The following is an 18,458-nucleotide window of genomic DNA, read 5'->3' as shown; positions in this document are numbered from 1 at the left end:
AGGCGGACAATAAATTGCTGAGATTTGAGGGGCTATCGATTCGTGCACCGTGCACACCTCCGGACGGTGACGAATCTTTATTTGTGGACCGTTTAAACCTGAAAGGGATGCTTCACGTGGGCAGACATGATCGCGTTTTTCCCGTCGTGTAAAATATTTAGTTGTTCAAATGACATCAAAACAGACGTCTTCAAATCTTCAGAAAATGATAAATAAAAGTGACTCTTAGGAGAGAACAGGTGCAATTGACTAAAGTTTGTTCTCTTTTTTTTTCCGAAATTAAGAAAGGCCTACTTTTCAAGTTAAAAAAAGGAATTAGAATCAATAGAATAAAGAACAAGTGTTAATTTTAGGGGAAAAAAAACGCCTTTTCTCTTTAATATTTTTTTTTCCTTTTTTTTTTCTTTTTTAATTTCAATTTTTAATTTTTTTTAAATTTTTTATTCTTTTCTTTTTTTTTTATGTTGCCCCAAAGTCCACGGTACCTTTAGTGATCATTGGTTTGCACGTTGCTGTGCTGTAAATGTATGCGTGATCGGGTAGATCTGTTAAATATTACTGTCATACATACAGTCTGGAAACGTGTTTCCCAGTAAAATGAAATTCTTACTATGCCATTCCCAGTGCATCTTGAGAAGTGTAATGAATAAATAATAATACACGTACTATTAAATACCTCAGGGAAATGTAAACATAGGCAGAATGTAAACAATATTAGAGCAGTAGCGTCCAACTGCTGTGGGGGTGGTAGCGTACACCGCTAACAGGGGCAGCGTGGTAGCGATTGCGCTAGCGGAAAGAGGTCACGGCAAAGACCTCGTGTTTTTCGATAATTGTCATAAGAAGGAAGAAATACAACTTCTAGGATAGGAGCGTCAACACGAGACGGAAATCAAACTTCATTTCTTGGACGTCGAAGAGTAAACAACTGATCCAGGAGCGCACTTACGATGAATAAATGCGTTTTTTTTTTGATGACGTCGATCTGATCCTGGATTTAACACGCCGCTCGTCGGCCCCTGACGCTCGTCGGCTCCTCGTTCCAGCTAGCATAGCGCGTTCGTTTTGAATTCGTCATCTCAGCATCTTCTGTTTCAGTTCGACTCTTCCATGATGGCTAGGTAGCCTTTAGCGAGGGCTCGCGCGCTTTCGGCGGACGCAATTGTTTCTCCCTCGCCAGCCGGGACAAGAGGCCGAGGTTGTCGCCGTCGTTACGGTCTTTCGGCGCAACGGCTGCCGTTCAGGTGGAACGGGTCGGAAAGGTCGCGTTCGAAAAGGACATTTTTTTATATATATACTTTTTAACGCAGGCGGAATCGGGTCATGGCGAGGTGCGTGTTCGCCTGCGTGTCGCTTTAGCTTTCTAGCTTTTCTCTGAGTTCAATTCACCACGTGCCCTCAAACGGATCAATCATCGGTCTGTGTTTTTTTTTGGCGGAGGGGGTGACCGTCGGTCGGTTGCCATGGCAATTACGTGGTGGCATTTAGTCTGTGTTTTCAACCCTGTATGTTTTTATCGATCAACTGAGGGATCGCCGACGGTCCCGACGCGTCTTTCTCTTTTAGCTCCTCCAAACAATATCCAGAGAGCTTCATCTTTCAATCCTCCCCAAGTTTCCAATCGTGCTCCGGTGGAAAAACATTAAAATATAAAACCTCAGTTATGAGTTGCGTTCTTCCCACTTGATAATTCACCCGTCGGAGCCGTTATTGCGCTTAAAAAAAAAAAAACATTGATCGCAGCATTTCTTCTTTTTTTTTAACCGCAAACGATCCCCCGCAGAACAAACAAGCCGAGACGGGCGGATCTTATTTTACGAACAGGAAGTTTGAAGGTTTTGTCGAAACCCGCCGCCCGGTTCAAGCCCATTTTCCAAAGCGTCTGCTCCCGGGGGCTCTGGAGGAGCGGTGAGTCGCTGCCATGCCGGTACGGTAAAGGCTGCCAGGATGCAAATGAAATGTCATCTTAGTGCCGGCTGATCGCGTCGCCATGTTCTCACCAATGGCCCGTCACCGTGAAAAGCGCTCCCGGACTCCCTCGGAACGGGGCCGCCAGAATGTCAATACTATTGACGGTCCCTATTTGCTCGATGAGGACGGGTATTCCGACGTAATCGGCCGCCCGCGCAAACATCCCCGATCCTCCCCCCCCTGAAATATCATCCCGCCGCCAGGCAAAGTTCTAGTGACATTTAATTAGGGAGTTTTCCCTCTCGTGACGGCGTCCGGAGGGGGGATGCCGACACCCCCGGCATCGAGCGCCCGCCGTTCCGACTCCCCGCCATCGATCTAACCCGTCTCTTGTTTGTCTTCCCCTCGCCCCTCTCCTGTTTGTAATTCAACAGTTTGCGTGCTGTACACCCAAGGAATAGCCAACAGGGAATGGAGAGAGGTGAGTGTCAAGGGCCGGGGTTTGAGCGGAAACGTCCATTTCGTAATCATGGGTAATAATTCGCGGCTAAGTTGCCGCACGCTAACCCTTAAAGGGCAGCTGGTGACTGAAAGGGTTTTCCGGACGCCTCCCACTTGGCTCTTAATTTGCAAGCTGTGGAAATCAAAGGTTTGGTCTGATTTACCAAGCAATGCAGGAATGGTTTTTTTTTTTTCCCCCCCCCAATTGGTTTATTTTTCCAGGTTGCAAAAAAAAAAAAGGACTGTCCGATTTAAAAAAAGCAACCAAAAGACATGGTTGTCAGTGTTGAAAAATGGTATTCAGGTTAAAAGATTAATGTCCTGCCTACTGTTACTCCGATTGACAGTTCCATCATCCAACGCTACTAAGCTCCCATCAGTTGACCGCTGAAAGTCTAGATAATCCAAACCCCAACCGACAGAGATCTCAGTCTTATTTCAGTCCTACTGGTCTTTCTCTTATTTAGGAGGGTCTGTTCCGAGGTACCTCTTGTCACATGTCATATTTACAAACCCTTTATTGAAATTAGCAGCTAAAGCAATGGGCACCGTGACGACGGAGGCTACCATCTGAGTTGCCGAAATGAGAAATTCTAAGAAAAATGATGGAAACGGAGTTAAAGATTAGGCTAACTCGCTAACAGACCACTGTTTGGGGTTGAACCTAAAAACTGTAACCCCATTGTAGTGGAAGAAATTTGATTTACCCTCCATGCGTCTCATGGTTTGGCTTGAATTCCCTTCTTCAATGCTGTCAAAGCTGTCCGGTGCACCCCGGGGTTAAACACCAACTTATACAAATTAGCATTTCGGACGCTGACACGAGCCTCCACAGTCGCGTTCACGGCGTGTCAGTTCAACTCAAGTTTCATTCTGCACCGGTTGGATTCCTGTCAGCTGATCCCAGGTGTTTCAGGCGGCACAAACGCTGGAATGCTAGAATCGAGTTCTGTCATTTGGCGGACGCTTTTATCCAAAGCGACTTACAGTGGGATTGAACCCAGGACCTCATGCATGTGTAGCGTGCGCTCTGCCACTGTGAAACACATTCACTGCTAATGCTAATGCTAATGCTGCTAATGCTAATGTGAATCGTAATTTTTTGAATTGCGACGGTCTCCGTTTGACGGTGGTTCTTCGCGACGACGTACTCCAAGGAGTACCGTAATTTCCGGACTATTGAGCGCACCTCAATATAAGCCGCACCGGCTAGCCGATCGCTATCTCGGGCTTCATCCCGCGCACTAAAACCGTCAAAGTCGTCTTCTTCGGTGTCAGAGTTGAACAGAGTCAGAATTTCCCGGTCATTTCATCGGTCCGATGTGACGAGGATGAACGTTTTAGCGGCGTGAAGCTCGTTAGCGTCCCCCCAGCCATAAAAGTCCATATATTAGCCGCATCGTTGTTTACGTGAAAAAAGTCGCGGCTCATCGTCCGGAAATTACGGTACATTGCTCGATCAGAATTTTGTCAATATCTGTGATTTTTAGATATTTTTTTTAACAGATTCGACTGGATCTTGCCGGTCCTTTAATTGAATGAAAAGAAAAAAAAAAGGTTGTTTAAGTGGGTCGTTCCAGGTTGTTTTATGACTCAAAAAAATATGTCGATTATATAAACTTTATTGATCCCCACGGGGGAAATTCTTTTGCCGCAACAGCGTTACAGTTATAATGTAAAAAATAAATCGAAATATAAGTATAGAGAGAAAGTTAGAAGTTAGAAGACGGAAGATAGCAAAGACCAACAAAATAAAAAAAATTTGAAAAAGATTAAGATTAAAAAAAAGGTAGCAGAGTTAGGACACGGCATGTGAAATGAGGTAGTTAAATCATTTTAAACTTATTTTTAAAAGTGAGAGAATTCAGACTGAAGACAAAACTTTGGTGTTCATTTTCTGCAACTTTGCAAAGCAAGAGAAAATATGTTCAGAATTGCCTCGCTGAAGTATCAACATGCTAAAAGTTATTGTTTACAACATGTAACCGTTCCCTCCCGGTCCAGTTCGGCAGGACGGAAGTCATCGACAACACCCTCAACCCCGACTTCGTCCGCAAATTCATCCTGGATTATTTCTTCGAGGAGCGGCAGAACCTGCGCTTCGACCTGTGAGTTGGCGCCGCCCCGTCGTGCACGTCGCCCCGACTTTGCGGATCGTGCGTTCGCGGGCGTGGGCGGGAGGAAAGGCAAAGCGAAGGACTGAAATATTCATGACCTCTGCAGAGGCAGGATGTGTAAAGTCGTCTCCCTTTTTAAATAAAAGACAACTTTTCCTGCCAACCCCTCCGACCCCCCCGGCCAACTGCCGCTTCGCTCCTAATTAGCCCCGTTCATACAAATACGCTTGTTGGGAAAACATCGGGTTGCAAAGTCAGTCGGGCTCGACTTCGGGATTATGATCCATTTTTAGCGTCTGAAATTTCACAAGGAATATATATATATATATATATATATATATACTGCTCAAAAAAATAAAGGGAACACTTGAACAACACAATGTAATTCCAAGTCAATCACACTTGTGTGAAATCATAGTGTCCACTCAGGAAGCAACACAGATTCATTTTGACTTGTTTTAAGGACATTACATCAAAGTTGGATCAGCCTGGAGTTTGTTTTTACACTTTAATTTTTTGTGTGATTCCTAATCCAGACCTCCATGGGTTGATACAATTGATTTCCATTGATCATTTTTGTGTGATTTTGTTGTCAGCACATTCAACTGTGTAAAGAGCAAAGTATTTCATAAGAATATTTCATTCATTTAGATCTAGGATGTGTTTTTAAGTGTTCCCTTTATTTTTTTGAGCAGTGTATATATACACAGTGTGTGTGTTGTGAAATGAACTCGTTCACCATTTGCACCATCCATTTTCACCAGGCATCTGACAATTAAACAGCTAATTTTTAACCTGGACTAAAAGTAACTCAGAAATCACCAAACCTTTAGAGTAGATTGGCGTCTATTTATTATATGTAGATGTGCATGTATGTATGTATGTATGGGTGTGCATGTATTCACATATACATACGTGTGTGTATATGTATAAATGAATATTTTTTACCACTTATTGTTTGTATTTCAATGTTTCTTTTAAATCTGTATTTTTTTTGTATACATTTGTACCCTTGGTTGTCAAATAAGGTGCCTTCAAGAAAATGAATTATTACTATTATTTTTATTATTATTATTATTATTATTATTACTTGTGAAAAAAGAAAATTCAGGACAAAAACTTGAAAAATTACTTTCAACAAACAAACCACAAAAAACCCAAAGAAAAATGGGCATTTTTTTTTTTTTTAAAGTTTAGGTTCAAGGAAAGGACTAGGAGTGTATTGGATATTAAATACCATAAAAAGATGACGGAAGTGACTGTTCCTTATACGTCATTAAAGTAATGAATCACCCACTGGGACTATTTATAATGCAATTTTCATACACAAATTAAATGTAAAAAAAATGGTTGTATCTTCACTAAGCCAAGGGTTTTTTTCTTTTCTACCTCGACGCCAATATTATTCGTCTTAAACGTAATGAAAGGGTGTGTTAAATAACCTCTTTAGCACAGAATGCGCCGTGTCGCGAAACAAACATAATCCTTTTAACGCCATCCTTTTTACGCCACGTGCCTTTCATTTCCCCCCCGACGTTTTCCGCGTCGCGAAATAAAATTTTCATAAAGAAATAGAATAGAGAAATAAAAGCGAGTGCTTTGAGGGCGGCGGTAAAAACGTCCCGATTTTACCCTTTTTTTTTTTTTTTTTTTCCAGGCGCGAACGTGACACAGCGGATCATGCAATTTTAATTTTAAACCGCTTCGGAGGTTAAAAAAAAAAAAAAAAAAAACGCTCTGCAGTGACCAGCAGACCGGACAGAAAAAAAAAAAAAAAAAAAAAAAAAAAGAAAAAAACTCCCCCCCCGGTTCCCCGGAGATCCTCGCGAGGCCCCGACATGTGAAGTCGACTCGAAATGAGGTCACCGACTCGGGGATTTTGGCAGAAGCCTCGGCTGTTTCCCCCCAGAATTCTGGCCGCCGCTCTCCTTTTCCTCGCTCGCCGTCGCTGTCGGCGCCCGACCAGACGAGTCGCTCGGCAGTCGGGCGGTTTTCTCACGACGCCCCTATAAGTCCGGCTGCCCGAGTGATTATGATAATGCGGATCGTGTCCGGCTGTATTTCTCGAGAAGGATCGAGGAGGATTTTTTTTTTTTTTTTTTTTGTTTTATTTTTTTTCTCTTCCTGGCTTGTCAACAGGCCACATGCAGCTCTCAAGCTGTGGGAGGTTAGTGAAGGTCAAGGAGAGACGCTAGCTGTTTTGGGTCCATGTGTGTGTGTGTGTGTGTGTGTGTGTGTGCTTGACTGGTTGTTTTGCCTTAGCAGATACGATGAAAACACAACTAAAAGGCCAATTATAGAAAGGATAAAAATAGTGACCAACCCCAAAGTGCCGGAGGCTGAAACTTCAGTTTTTATTTCACCCGCCGTCTGCGTTTTAACACCGAAATGCAAATTCCTGAATTTTTATTTCGGAACGTGCAGATCATCTTAGTTAACCGAAAAACTGTGAATTCTATTTTTTTTTTTTTTTTTCCATCTGGCTTTTATATCATTTTTCCAAATGACTACATTTCTTTTTCACCGTCTGCATGTGATATTCCGAGGAAAATATCAAGGCGGCTTCGCCAGAGTATCATTTCGTGTTGTGTTTTCGTTCTGGACGGCCGTCGGTCCTTCCTCGGGGCCGCCGACCATATGATCATCCCCATCAAGGACACGGTTTCTACACACACACACACATGCATATGCACGGCCAAAAAAAGCACACATGTTTATTTTCACACGTACATATTTTGCTTCCCGGGCAAACCTTGCGCATTTATGTTGCGATGCTGCACGCACACGGAGTCTCCAGCTGCCGTCTCTGAGGTCAAGAAGTGTTTTTACAGTCGCTCTCGCAGCCCCTTCACTTCCACTGGCTGCTTCGCATCCCTCCAGGACGTCCACGCCGCCAGACTGAACTCCCCGCAAACCGCCGGAGTAACTCAACCAGCCCACGCTCTCTTTGCCCCAAAGCAACAACACATTTTTGCTTCCTCTGCTGCCGCTACGCCGTGCCTGGAAATCCCGTTAACCCTCGGCCGTGTCGCTCTCCCCGACTGTTTACCGTCACGTGGACGCTAGGCTACTCTCCGGAGTCAGGGGGAAGCCCTTTCGGCGGGCTTTTGTGTGATCCGGTGCCTCAAAACCTCAAAAAAAACAAGAATACACCCACACTTATCAATTCTTGCGGTATACCTGATAAGAGTAATGCGGCGGAAAGGCTGTTTCACACTCGCTCCCAACAGGCCGTGAGCGACGTGAGCGGGAGAACATTGAACAGACGCGAGTCCCTGAGTCAGCGAGTGAAAATGGGTCCAGTTTGGCTCCCTTCTATGCAACGTTTTGCTTCCTCGTTTCAGTTTCACGACGCGTCCTCTGCTCAGTTTTCAAGCGGTGACGGGGAATTCTTGTCGAAATCTTTTCTCGCCGACCGGTCTCCCGTCCCCCCCGAAGTCGTTTCACCTCTCATCCGAGAGTTGGAAAGGACTGCGGGGTGTTTTCCGTATGGATCCGCCGGGGTCGGGAGCCGGTCGAAGTCATGATGGTTCGGTGTCTTAATGGAAGAGTTGTTTTGGAGGAACTAGATGGAATGGAGGCTCATGCTAACAGCGCCGTTGTTGAAGGTACAACTTCTGGGGACGTAGCTGAGTTCAAATTTGAGGAGGTACTGCTAAAATTCAGATGGTGCGAAACAAAGGAGTGACACCTGTTAGATCATTTTGCTGACTGTAGAATGACTGTAGATGGAACCGGTGTGTGTGAGTCGGTCAATCTCGGGATGGATTCCAGTGTGGCGTAGAATGTGGGCCGACGGTTTGGCCTAAGCCTCCCTTTTCTGTTCGATAACAATTTTTCGCTTTTGACCACGACGGCCTCTTCTTTTGACCATCTGTCTTTTCCCGTCCAGAATGCGGACATTGCTATCTTTAAAAGAGAGGCCCTCGCACTTCAGGTGGACTGCAGAGTTATGTCCCGATGGACGTTGGGATACCCCAAGTCCTCGGTTTACAACATCCTGAAAACTTTGGCGTTTCACGGTTGCGTCACCATTTCCCATAAATTTAGCAAGAAAGTCTTGTTCCATCGTTCGGACACACGCTGTTTGCGATGTTGAAACAAATTTTACAAGGGAATTACCGTAATTTCCGGACTATTGAGCGCACCTCAATATAAGCCGCACCGGCTAGCCGATCGCTACCTCGGGCTTCCTCCTGCGCACTGAAACCGTCAAAGTCGTCTTCTTCGGAGTTGAACAGACTCTCGGTCATTTCATCGGTCCGATGCGACGGGGATAAATGTTTTAGCGGCGTGAAGCCCATTAGCCCCCCCCCCCCCCCCAAAAGTCCATATATTAGCCGCATTGTTGTTGACGTGAAAAAAGTCGCGGCTTATCGTCCAGAAATTACGGTAGGCAAGCTGAGCGGACGACATACAGTACGTCCTCAATCGAGGAAGACGGCTTTGTTTTCATTCACAATTTGTTTTCTGTTTTTAGCCTTCCTAAACTTTTTAGCCTTCAAGCGTAAGTCAGACCCCTCCATGGAAGTTAAATGAGATGTTACTAAACGCCTCTCCATACTCCATAGTGTTAGCATACGTAAGGTACTGACATAGGTACTGATGTGGCTTCTGACTTACAGCAAAAATCACATTTTCACCGTAAGGAACGCAATTCCAATGGAAGTGGAGGACCTCCTCTTGTCCATCCACCAGGAGGAGTGGAAGAGCATCCTTTGGATGGGTCTTCTTTGGAATATCAACTTGGTAAAATTCTCCCCAGCTTTCAAAGAATGTAGGGTAGCTATTGTTAGACGGCAAGAGTGCTAAGATGATAACATTCTTAACATTTCGGTCGGAATCTGGCCGCGTTCGGCGTCATCTGGAGTTGAACCGTGGACACACTCTGGTCACTGGAAAAAAAAAAAAGATAGAGATCCAACATGGCCATTCAGTCAGTGCTTTTGGAGACATCTGCAGACATCTCGTCGGAACCAAAGTTGTATGCTTTAGATTTAAGCTGCAATTATTTAAAGTCAGAACGGACGAGAGGCGTCAGAGAACAATCATAATAAAGACGTCTCTACGTCTGGGATCACCTCTGTAAAACGTTCATCCACGATTGAAAAGCTAACGTTTGGCCTTTTGAAGGGAAACCATCAAAATTCTCCAATGACCGTAAGACTCGGCGTCAGAAACTGGCTTTGGGCGATGTTACCGAAGCGCGAGCGGCGTGATCGCTTATTTCCCCCCCAAAAAAAAAACAACAACCAGCTTCCGCTGGACATATTTACGAGCATCGCTTTGAGATAAAGTGGTTTACTTATACGGTACTTTGCCTCCTGTGTGTGAAGGTTTTATTACCGCCGCGCCACAACAAATTCTCCTCTCTGTCGGGATCATGTTTTTAGTGAATCCGTTGAAAAAGGGAAGCGATGATTTATTCCTTTGCAACACTTTGCAATATAACCGAAGTTCAGCCGTGTCACAGAATGACCATTAGCGTCCATCACCCCCCACTTCCCCTCAGATTCAATAAAAACAGAATATTATAAGCCTCATAACCGAAGGATTTATCTCTGAGCTGTTTCCTTTCCTGCCATTCTCCTTTTATAATAGGTTTGCAGAATAAATCAGTGAGCCACATTAACTTCATTTCAACGGATTGAAGATGTTTATTTTTTATTTATTTTTTTTCTATTTCTTTTTTTCAAGACTGGAGGATGAAAACACTCCCAGGAGTGACCAACTCCAACGGCGTCACCCCCTTCCTATTTATTCATTTGCCGGTGTTCTAGGATTCTCTGCAATCTGGTGGATTCTAGTCAACACTCGACGCGAGTGAATATCCGCTGGAAAAGAATCCCGTTCAATTACTGAAGATTATTAATACTGTGAAGTATCTTCTGCTTTCAGCGACACTCACTTTGGTTCGACACATCAGAGAAATGTACCCATTTTTTAGATGATTATTATTATCATTATTATTATTATTATTTTATCTTGATTGAAAAAAAAAAATGTAAAATTCCATATGCACTACTGGCGCATTGCAAGCTGACAGAAATTCTTCAGTACAAAAGATTTTTTTTTACATCACATTTAGCAATAGGACTCATTTATTATCATTATTATTATTATTATTAAGTAATACTAGTATTCATATTTTACAATTATTTATTATTATTTTGAATTATTTTTATTCATTATTATTATCATTTATTAATACCAGTGTTAATATTTTACGATTATTTATTATTATTTGAATTATTTTTTTTCATTATTATCATTATTCATTAATACCAGTGTTAATATTTTACAATTATGTATTATTATTCGAATTATTTTTGTCACTGATATTCCTTTTTACATTATTATTATTGTTGTTGTTGTTGTTCTTGTTATTATAGCTGTTAATAATTGTAGTGAGTCACCTTCATAAAACACCCTTTATTGTTGTACCAACAAAAAATGGAAAATAGGCTCATGACTGCAACATGCAGTTCTGGACTCAGTATCTATAATTTAATCTTTAACTGTGTATAATAAAGGATTAAAGAAATTGGGTTTGTATGCAGTTTAATATATATTTTGTATTGATCTCCAATTTTCAAATCTCAATATTGTCCTGGGACGTTCGACAAACAGTTAATTTCCTGTAGGGAAAAAAAAACCGAGTGAACGTATTCACTAAATTTACAAATGACTGAATGACAAAAAAAGAACAGGTAAAGAAATACAGGATTATAATTTTTATCAAAAAGAAATACATCAAAACATCACTTATCACCTCACACCGAGTCGCACCTGCCGCCTTCGCTTTTCATGCCGACACCGCTCTCATTTTGTAACAGGCGTTGATTAATGTTAAGAGTTATTTCATTTGTACAGAAATCTTTTTTTTTTTTATCTTGCTTTTCAGCGCCTGTTACAACACACCTGTATTTGTAATAACGAAATCATTATCACGGCTACGAGGTTAGCGAAACGCTCATAAATCGTGTTTTTATTCAAGAAGCGTCGCGACGCCGGTCAATCGTAGAATCCGATTGGTCGACGCGAAACCTAAACTCACCTGCGCGAAAAGGGGAACCGCACACTGATGGCAGATAGCGGCTTCCAAAAATGTTTTCTTTATTTTATTTTTTTTTTCTTCTCCTAAAGCCGCTAGGAAGCGCAGCCGAAGTGTCGGCGCTGTCGTCTGTTGTTTTGCAGCTTCTTCAGCCCTGGTTTGTTTTGTGCGGCGTCGTTAGTCATCGCTGCTCGCACCCTCCCCGCCCCCCCCCCCCCCCCCCCCGCAACACACACACACACACCGCAGGACCAAGAGAAATCCTGTCTGGCCCGATGCAGAGTGATGTCATCCACACACACACACACACACATGCGGCAAATGTGCACTCACGAGGCGCCGTGGGACATCTACCCCTGCAAACGTTTGTGTGTGCAAATCATCATACATCAGTACGGTTTTTTTTTTTTTTTTTTCCCTTCTTCCACTTCGTGTCTCATTATTAAATACGATGAAATGAATCATTTATAAGTGACAGAGGCGAAAAAAATAAAAAATAAAGGCGAATAGAACATGAAGCGCACCTGTGCATTTTGCCGGCAGCCAATGGTGTAACCGCTGTTTTCCCTCCTTATGGAATCATATATATTTACATATGTATTTATACGTGTGTGTGTGTGTGTGTGTGTGTGTGTGTGTGTGTGTGAGTATACGTGTGTGTCTATTTATATGTGTTTGTATACACGTTTTTGTGTATTTTTGTCTGTGTATGGATATATGTGTGCTTGTATACATGTTTGTGTATATGTGTGTGTACACATATGTGTGTATGTTTGTGTGTGTGTAAATGTGTTCATGTGTTTATTTGTGTGGGTGTATATGTATGTGTTTATATATACATACATATATATATATATATACGTGTAAGTGTGTGTATATGTGTGTATGTGTGTGTGTATATGTATGTGTTTATAAATATATGTGTTAGTGCGTGTATATATGTGTGCGTATGTGTCTGCGCATATATGTGTGTATGTGTATGTGTGAATATATGCGTGTGTGTCCACATGTGTTTGTGTGTGTTTGTATATGTGTATGCGTGTGTGTGTGTATACGTGCTTGTGTGTATATGTGTGTGTATATGTGTTTGTGTGTTTATATATGCGTGTATGATAATATGTCTGTGTGTGTAAATGTATGTGTTTGTCGTTGTGTGTGTCTGTATGTGTATGCGTGTGTGTGTATACGTGCTTGTGTGTATATGTGTTTGTGTTTATATGAGTGTGAGTTTATATGTCTGTATGTGTAAATGTGTGTGTTTGTGTGTGTGTCTATGTGTATAAGTGTGTCTGTGTGTGTGTATGCGTTTGTGTGTATACGTGTGTGTGTGTAAATGTGTTTGTGTGTATATATGTGCGTATATTAATGTGTGTGTGTGTGTGTGTGTGTGTGTGTATATATATATATGTGCGTATATGTGCATGTGTGTGTTTATGTGTATATATGTGTGTGTGTATATATGTGTGTGCTTATATATGGTTGAGCCTTGTGTGCGTGTGTGTGTGTGTGTGTGTGTGTGTGTGTGTGTGTGTGTGTGTGAGTGTGTGTACACGTATAGACGCCACAACCCCCTCTGGCGGTGACACACATTTACCGATATTTGTCAGTGCCCGGCTTATCACTCACGACACGCTGTCAGTCAGAACCGCCCCTGCTCTCCCATTAACACACTCTGCTGCTTTCAGCAAACACACACACACACACACACAAACACACACACACACACCTGAGCCCCCCCTTGTAATGCGACAGGTAACAGGAAGTAAATAAAGCTGAATAAATTGCTCCCGGAGGAGGAGAGCGGACGGCTCGGAACAGCAGGATGCAGGTGTTGCTAACGGCAGGCTGGATGCCGAGGCCAGACAGGAAGTGAAAAAACGCCCCCTCAGTCGGATCGGACACCCCGGAGATTCCTGAAACTGTGTCTACGTGCACGTACCAAAGTTTCCAACTCCCTTCTCTTTAACTTCCGACCACGTTTCGCCAGGGGAACAGACTTTGGAAGGCGACCGATCGATCGTTGCCGCGTCGTAAGGCAGCGGCCGTTAGCATTTTTAGCTTTGTTTTCTGAACAGTGCCCGCACTGCGGCTGATGAAAAAGATGAATAATAAATAACACAAGGAATTGAGCGGCCGTAGAATTTCATTGGTCCGATGTAACGAGGGTAAATGTTTTGGTTCATTAGTCCGAAAAGATCCATAAATTAGCCGCATCTGGGTTCAAATCTTGTGGAAAAAAGTAGCGCCTTATAGTCTTGGTACAAGCAGCAGTGTCGAAAAAAAAAAGGAAATAAATATGACTCTAAATATGAATATAAAGGCAGAAGACAGGATATAGCAGGACAAAAAAAAAAAAAAAAAAAGAATAAATTTTGCAAGAATAAATCTTTATTTATTTTTTTTTTTTACCCTTTTTACCCCCCCATGTCCTCTAAAGGGCTGCCTAGGAAAATCAACCCCAAAGAAAACACGTGCAAATTCGAAAAAGAATTTAAAAGTTTATCCAAAACTAATCAAGGAATAACATCGGGTTATTTTCCTGAATATTACAGAAAAAAAAGTGTTCGTTTTTTTGTTTTGTTTTTCGAAAGAATTAATTTTTATATTTAGTGTTTTTATTCTTTTAAACCCCCATGTTCTCTCAGGAGCTGTGTAGAATAACCAACCTAGAAGAAAACGTGAAATTCTGAATATAATTTTAAATTTTACCAAAAACTAATCAAGGAACAACATTACACTATTCCCTGAATATTGTAAAAAAAAAAGGAATAAATTCCTTTTTTTTTTTTTGTTGCAAGAATAAATTTTCTTTTTTTTTTTTTTTTTTTTTTTACCCTTTTTACCCTTTTTACCCTTTTTACCCCCCCCCCCCCCCATATCCTCTAAGGGGCTGCCTAGGAAAACCAACCTCGAAGAAAACTCGTGCAAATTCAGAGAAGAATTAAGAAGTTTACCCGAAACAAGTCAAGGAACAACATTGGGTTATTTTCCTGAATATTACAAAAAAAAAAAAGCGTTTTTTTTTTTCTTTTTTTTGGTTTGTTTATCGCAAGAACTAATTTTCATTTTTAATGTTTTTACCCTTTTTACCCCCCCCCCCCCATATCCTCTAAGGGGCTGCCTAGGAAAACCAACCTCGAAGAAAACTCGTGCAAATTCAGAGAAGAATTAAGAAGTTTACCCGAAACAAGTCAAGGAACAACATTGGGTTATTTTCCTGAATATTACAAAAAAAAAAGTGTTTTTTTTTCTTTTTTTTTGGTTTGTTTATCGCAAGAACTAATTTTCATTTTTAATGTTTTTACCCTTTTTAACCCTCCCATGTCCTCTCAGGAGCTGTGCGGGATAACCAACCTAGAAGGAAAAAAAATTAAAAATTCAGAAAATAGTTTTCAAGGAACAGCATCGGGTTATTTTCCAGAATATTATAAAAAAAAAAAATAACTGCCTCTGAAAAAAAGCAAACAAAAAATCAGATAAATGATATAAGGAAATAAACCTTCAAGTAAGACGGCTGCTCCTAGAAGCTTCTCTATCCATACTCGGCCTCTGTTTTCCTCCCCGTCGGAGCGAAAGCGTCCCCGTCACCTGTGACGGCCTCTAAACGCCGCCTCTCTGCAGCCGTTAGCGCAGAGGTGGCCGTGGCTAATGCTGCCTGACTCTGCCCACCGCCATCAACGTGTTCTCTGCTCCTGACCTCTGACCTTCTGCGCTCCACAGGTACGACCTGGACTGCAAGAGCGACAACCTCTCCAAACACGTGAGTGTATCCGTCACACACACACACACACACACACACGTCCGCGCAGCCTTCCTGGTGTAACAGCAGCCTAACACACACACACAAACACACACACACATTTATGAAGTTGCATTTCTGTGTTCACGCGGCAACCGAGAATCAATCTATCTATCAATCTATCTATCTATCTATCTATCTATCTATCTATCTATCTATCTATCTATCTATCTATCTATCTAGCAAGCTAGCAAGCTAGCAAGTTGACAGGCTAGCAAGTTATCTATCTATCTATCTATCTATCTATCTATCTATCTATCTATCTATCTATCTATCTATCTATCTATCTATCTAGCAAGCTAGCAAGCTAGCAAGTTGACAGGCTAGCAAGTTAGCTATCTATCTATCTATCTATCTATCTATCTATCTATCTATCTATCTATCTATCTATCTATCTATCTAGCAAGCTAGCAAGCTAGCAAGTTGACAGGCTAGCAAGTTAGCTATCTATCTATCTATCTATCTATCTATCTATCTATCTATCTATCTATCTATCTATCTATCTATCTATCTATCTAGCAAGCTAGCAAGTTGACAGGCTAGCAAGTTAGCTATCTATCTATCTATCTATCTATCTATCTATCTATCTATCTATCATCTATCTATCTATCTATCTATCTATCTATCTATCTATCTATCTATCTAGCAAGCTAGCAAGCTAGCAAGCTAGCAAGTTGACAGGCTAGCAAGTTAGCTATCTATCTATCTATCTATCTATCTATCTATCTATCTATCTATCTATCTATCTATCTATCTATCTATCTATCTATCATTTATCCTGTCATTCATCCTTCCATCATTCTATCGGTCCATCCAGTCATCCTTCCATCTTTCAATCTATATACCTGTTCATCCTTCCATCTATAATCTATAATCTATCCATCCACCCATTCTATCATCCGTCTATCTATCCCTTCATTTATCCTTCCATCGTTCTATCAATCCGTCCATCCAACCTCTCATCGATCCATCTGCCGTCACTCTATCCTTTCATTTATCCGTCCATCTGTCCATCTTTCCATCCATCCTTCTATCTCTCCATCCAAGCAATTGTAATTTACTCGCCCCAGCCGTTCGTCCCCCTCGGTATTCAAGCACTTTGAAGGTATGAATCGACAAACTGAAATATAAAATAATAAAAACGATCATATTATTTTTACAATAATTCATTCTATTAATATTACCTTCATTAATAACTCCATATTCAATTTTATTAAAAAAAAAAAAAAATTAAAGATTTTTTTGTAATCAATAAATCAAAAAATAAAAATTAAAATTAATTTTTAAAAAATAAAAAAAAACATGAAACTCACTTCCCTGCCCTCCCGTCCCGATGTCACCGGTTTCTCTTCATCGACTGCAAGATATATATTATCTTTTTTCCCCGGCAACCCCAGCACACCCTCTGGTCTTCTTCTTCTTCTTCTTCCTCTCCTCCTCCTCTTCCTTCTTTCTCATCCTCTTCCGAGTCATGTGATCGCGGCGACTCACCGGCAGCGCCAAGGCCGGGGGGGGACGCTTGGATGCGTCCTGTCGTTGCCGTGGATGTGTGGGACAGCAGATCCGGCGGCGGCGGCGGCGGCCTTGTCCGTGAAAAAAAAACAACAAAAAAAAAAAAAAAAAAGTCCCATCTCCAGTCACCCGGCTAAAAATAAAGAAAAATAAAATCGTGGAAGGAAATAAAAACGCCGAGACGTTCTAGTATCTCGCCTGACAGCTTCAGCTGGCATTTGAGAAAACCTCCGTCCCTCCCTCCCCCTCTTCAGAGCAGATGTTTTTCTGCGGCATATGCTTTTACATACCTTGTACAGAAACATGGCCGCGGGGGAAAAGAACGCCAATTAAAAAAAAAAAAAAAAAAAAAAAAAAAGCAGGGACGTTCGGCGGACGCCGTTTCCCGTTCTTGGCCGACGCTCGTCGGAGCCGGCACGCCACCCCCGCTTTCCCCCCCCCCTTAATCGCATTTTTCAAGTCGATTTTCATGACGGTTAGAATGTGGATGCCAACCGGCGCTGATGTCTTTGCGGTAATTAGCCACACAAACACACACACACACACACACACATATATGTATTTGTGTGTGTGTGCAACACGGATTCTATTTGGACTTGTTTTAAGGACGTTACGTTGAATTCGGGTCGGACCTGAGCTTTTGCATTTTTTTTTTATTTTCTTTGAATATTTTAATAAGTATTTTCATTCAATATTGAATTTTGAAACTCCTTATTTTTTCCTTTTGTTTAATTTTGTATTGTCGATTAAAGACAAAATGTTGGCGGTACCTTGGTATGATCATTAGTTGAAATAAAATTCCAAAATATTAAAATATTTAAATTGCAATTTTCATTTTGTTTAATTTACATGATACTTAAAAATTAAATAAGAAATGTGACCCGCCAGCCAAAATAATTGCAAACCCCTGCTGTGTGTTTTTCCACGTTATCTTTGAGCGAGACTCCAAATCCAGACTTCATTGGGTTCATACATTGGATTTCCATGGATATTTTTTGAGTGATTTTGTCGTCAGCGCAATTAACTACGTAAATAACAAATTATTTAATAAGAATATTTCATTCATTCGGATCTACGAATGTAGATGTGTTATTTTAGCGTTCACTTAATTTTTTGAAGCAGTGTATTTCCTGCTCAAGATATTTTTTTTTTTTTTTTACGGATTTGAAATTCGATAGACATTCATTCATTTCTTTACATTATAAGACAAGATAAGATAAACTTTTATTGATTCCCATGTGGGAAAATCATTTTGTCACATCAGTGAAATCTGCAATTTCCTTCGGGATTAATAAAGTTGTTCTTATTCTTAATTCTCAATAAATATGAATAGAAATATAAATAGACAGAAAATTGGAAAAAGCATAAGACATCCGCAAATAAATAGACAACAGAGAGAACAACAACAGCAACAACATCAAGGATAAGAATGAACAGAATGAAGAATAAAAAGATATAAAGTAAGGGTGAAAATAGACGACCAATAAAATAAATAAACAAAAATACACAGGATGTGAGTGGGCTGAGACTAAATTAAATATATATAATTATATATTCATATAAA

At 41.2% G+C, this 18,458-nt stretch overlaps 1 protein-coding gene across 1 annotated transcript in view; it reads left to right on the top strand.

Moving 5' to 3' along the window:
* Positions 1-18,458, top strand: part of LOC147232407 (copine-8-like) — a 77,908-nt gene that overhangs the window by 22,645 nt on the left and 36,805 nt on the right. The window contains exons 3-5 of the mRNA XM_086149232.1: positions 2,346-2,392; positions 4,417-4,520; positions 15,304-15,343. Of these exons, the coding sequence (XP_086005358.1) occupies positions 2,346-2,392; positions 4,417-4,520; positions 15,304-15,343 (191 nt within the window). The remainder of the gene's footprint in view (positions 1-2,345; positions 2,393-4,416; positions 4,521-15,303; positions 15,344-18,458) is intronic.

This window comes from Fistularia commersonii, chromosome 7, assembly GCF_037954325.1.
Source record: "Fistularia commersonii isolate RoL2024-O1a breed Wild chromosome 7, RoL_Fcom_v1.0, whole genome shotgun sequence".
Taxonomy (NCBI): Eukaryota; Metazoa; Chordata; class Actinopteri; order Syngnathiformes; family Fistulariidae; genus Fistularia; species Fistularia commersonii.
This window is presented reverse-complemented; position numbering and strand designations above follow the sequence as displayed.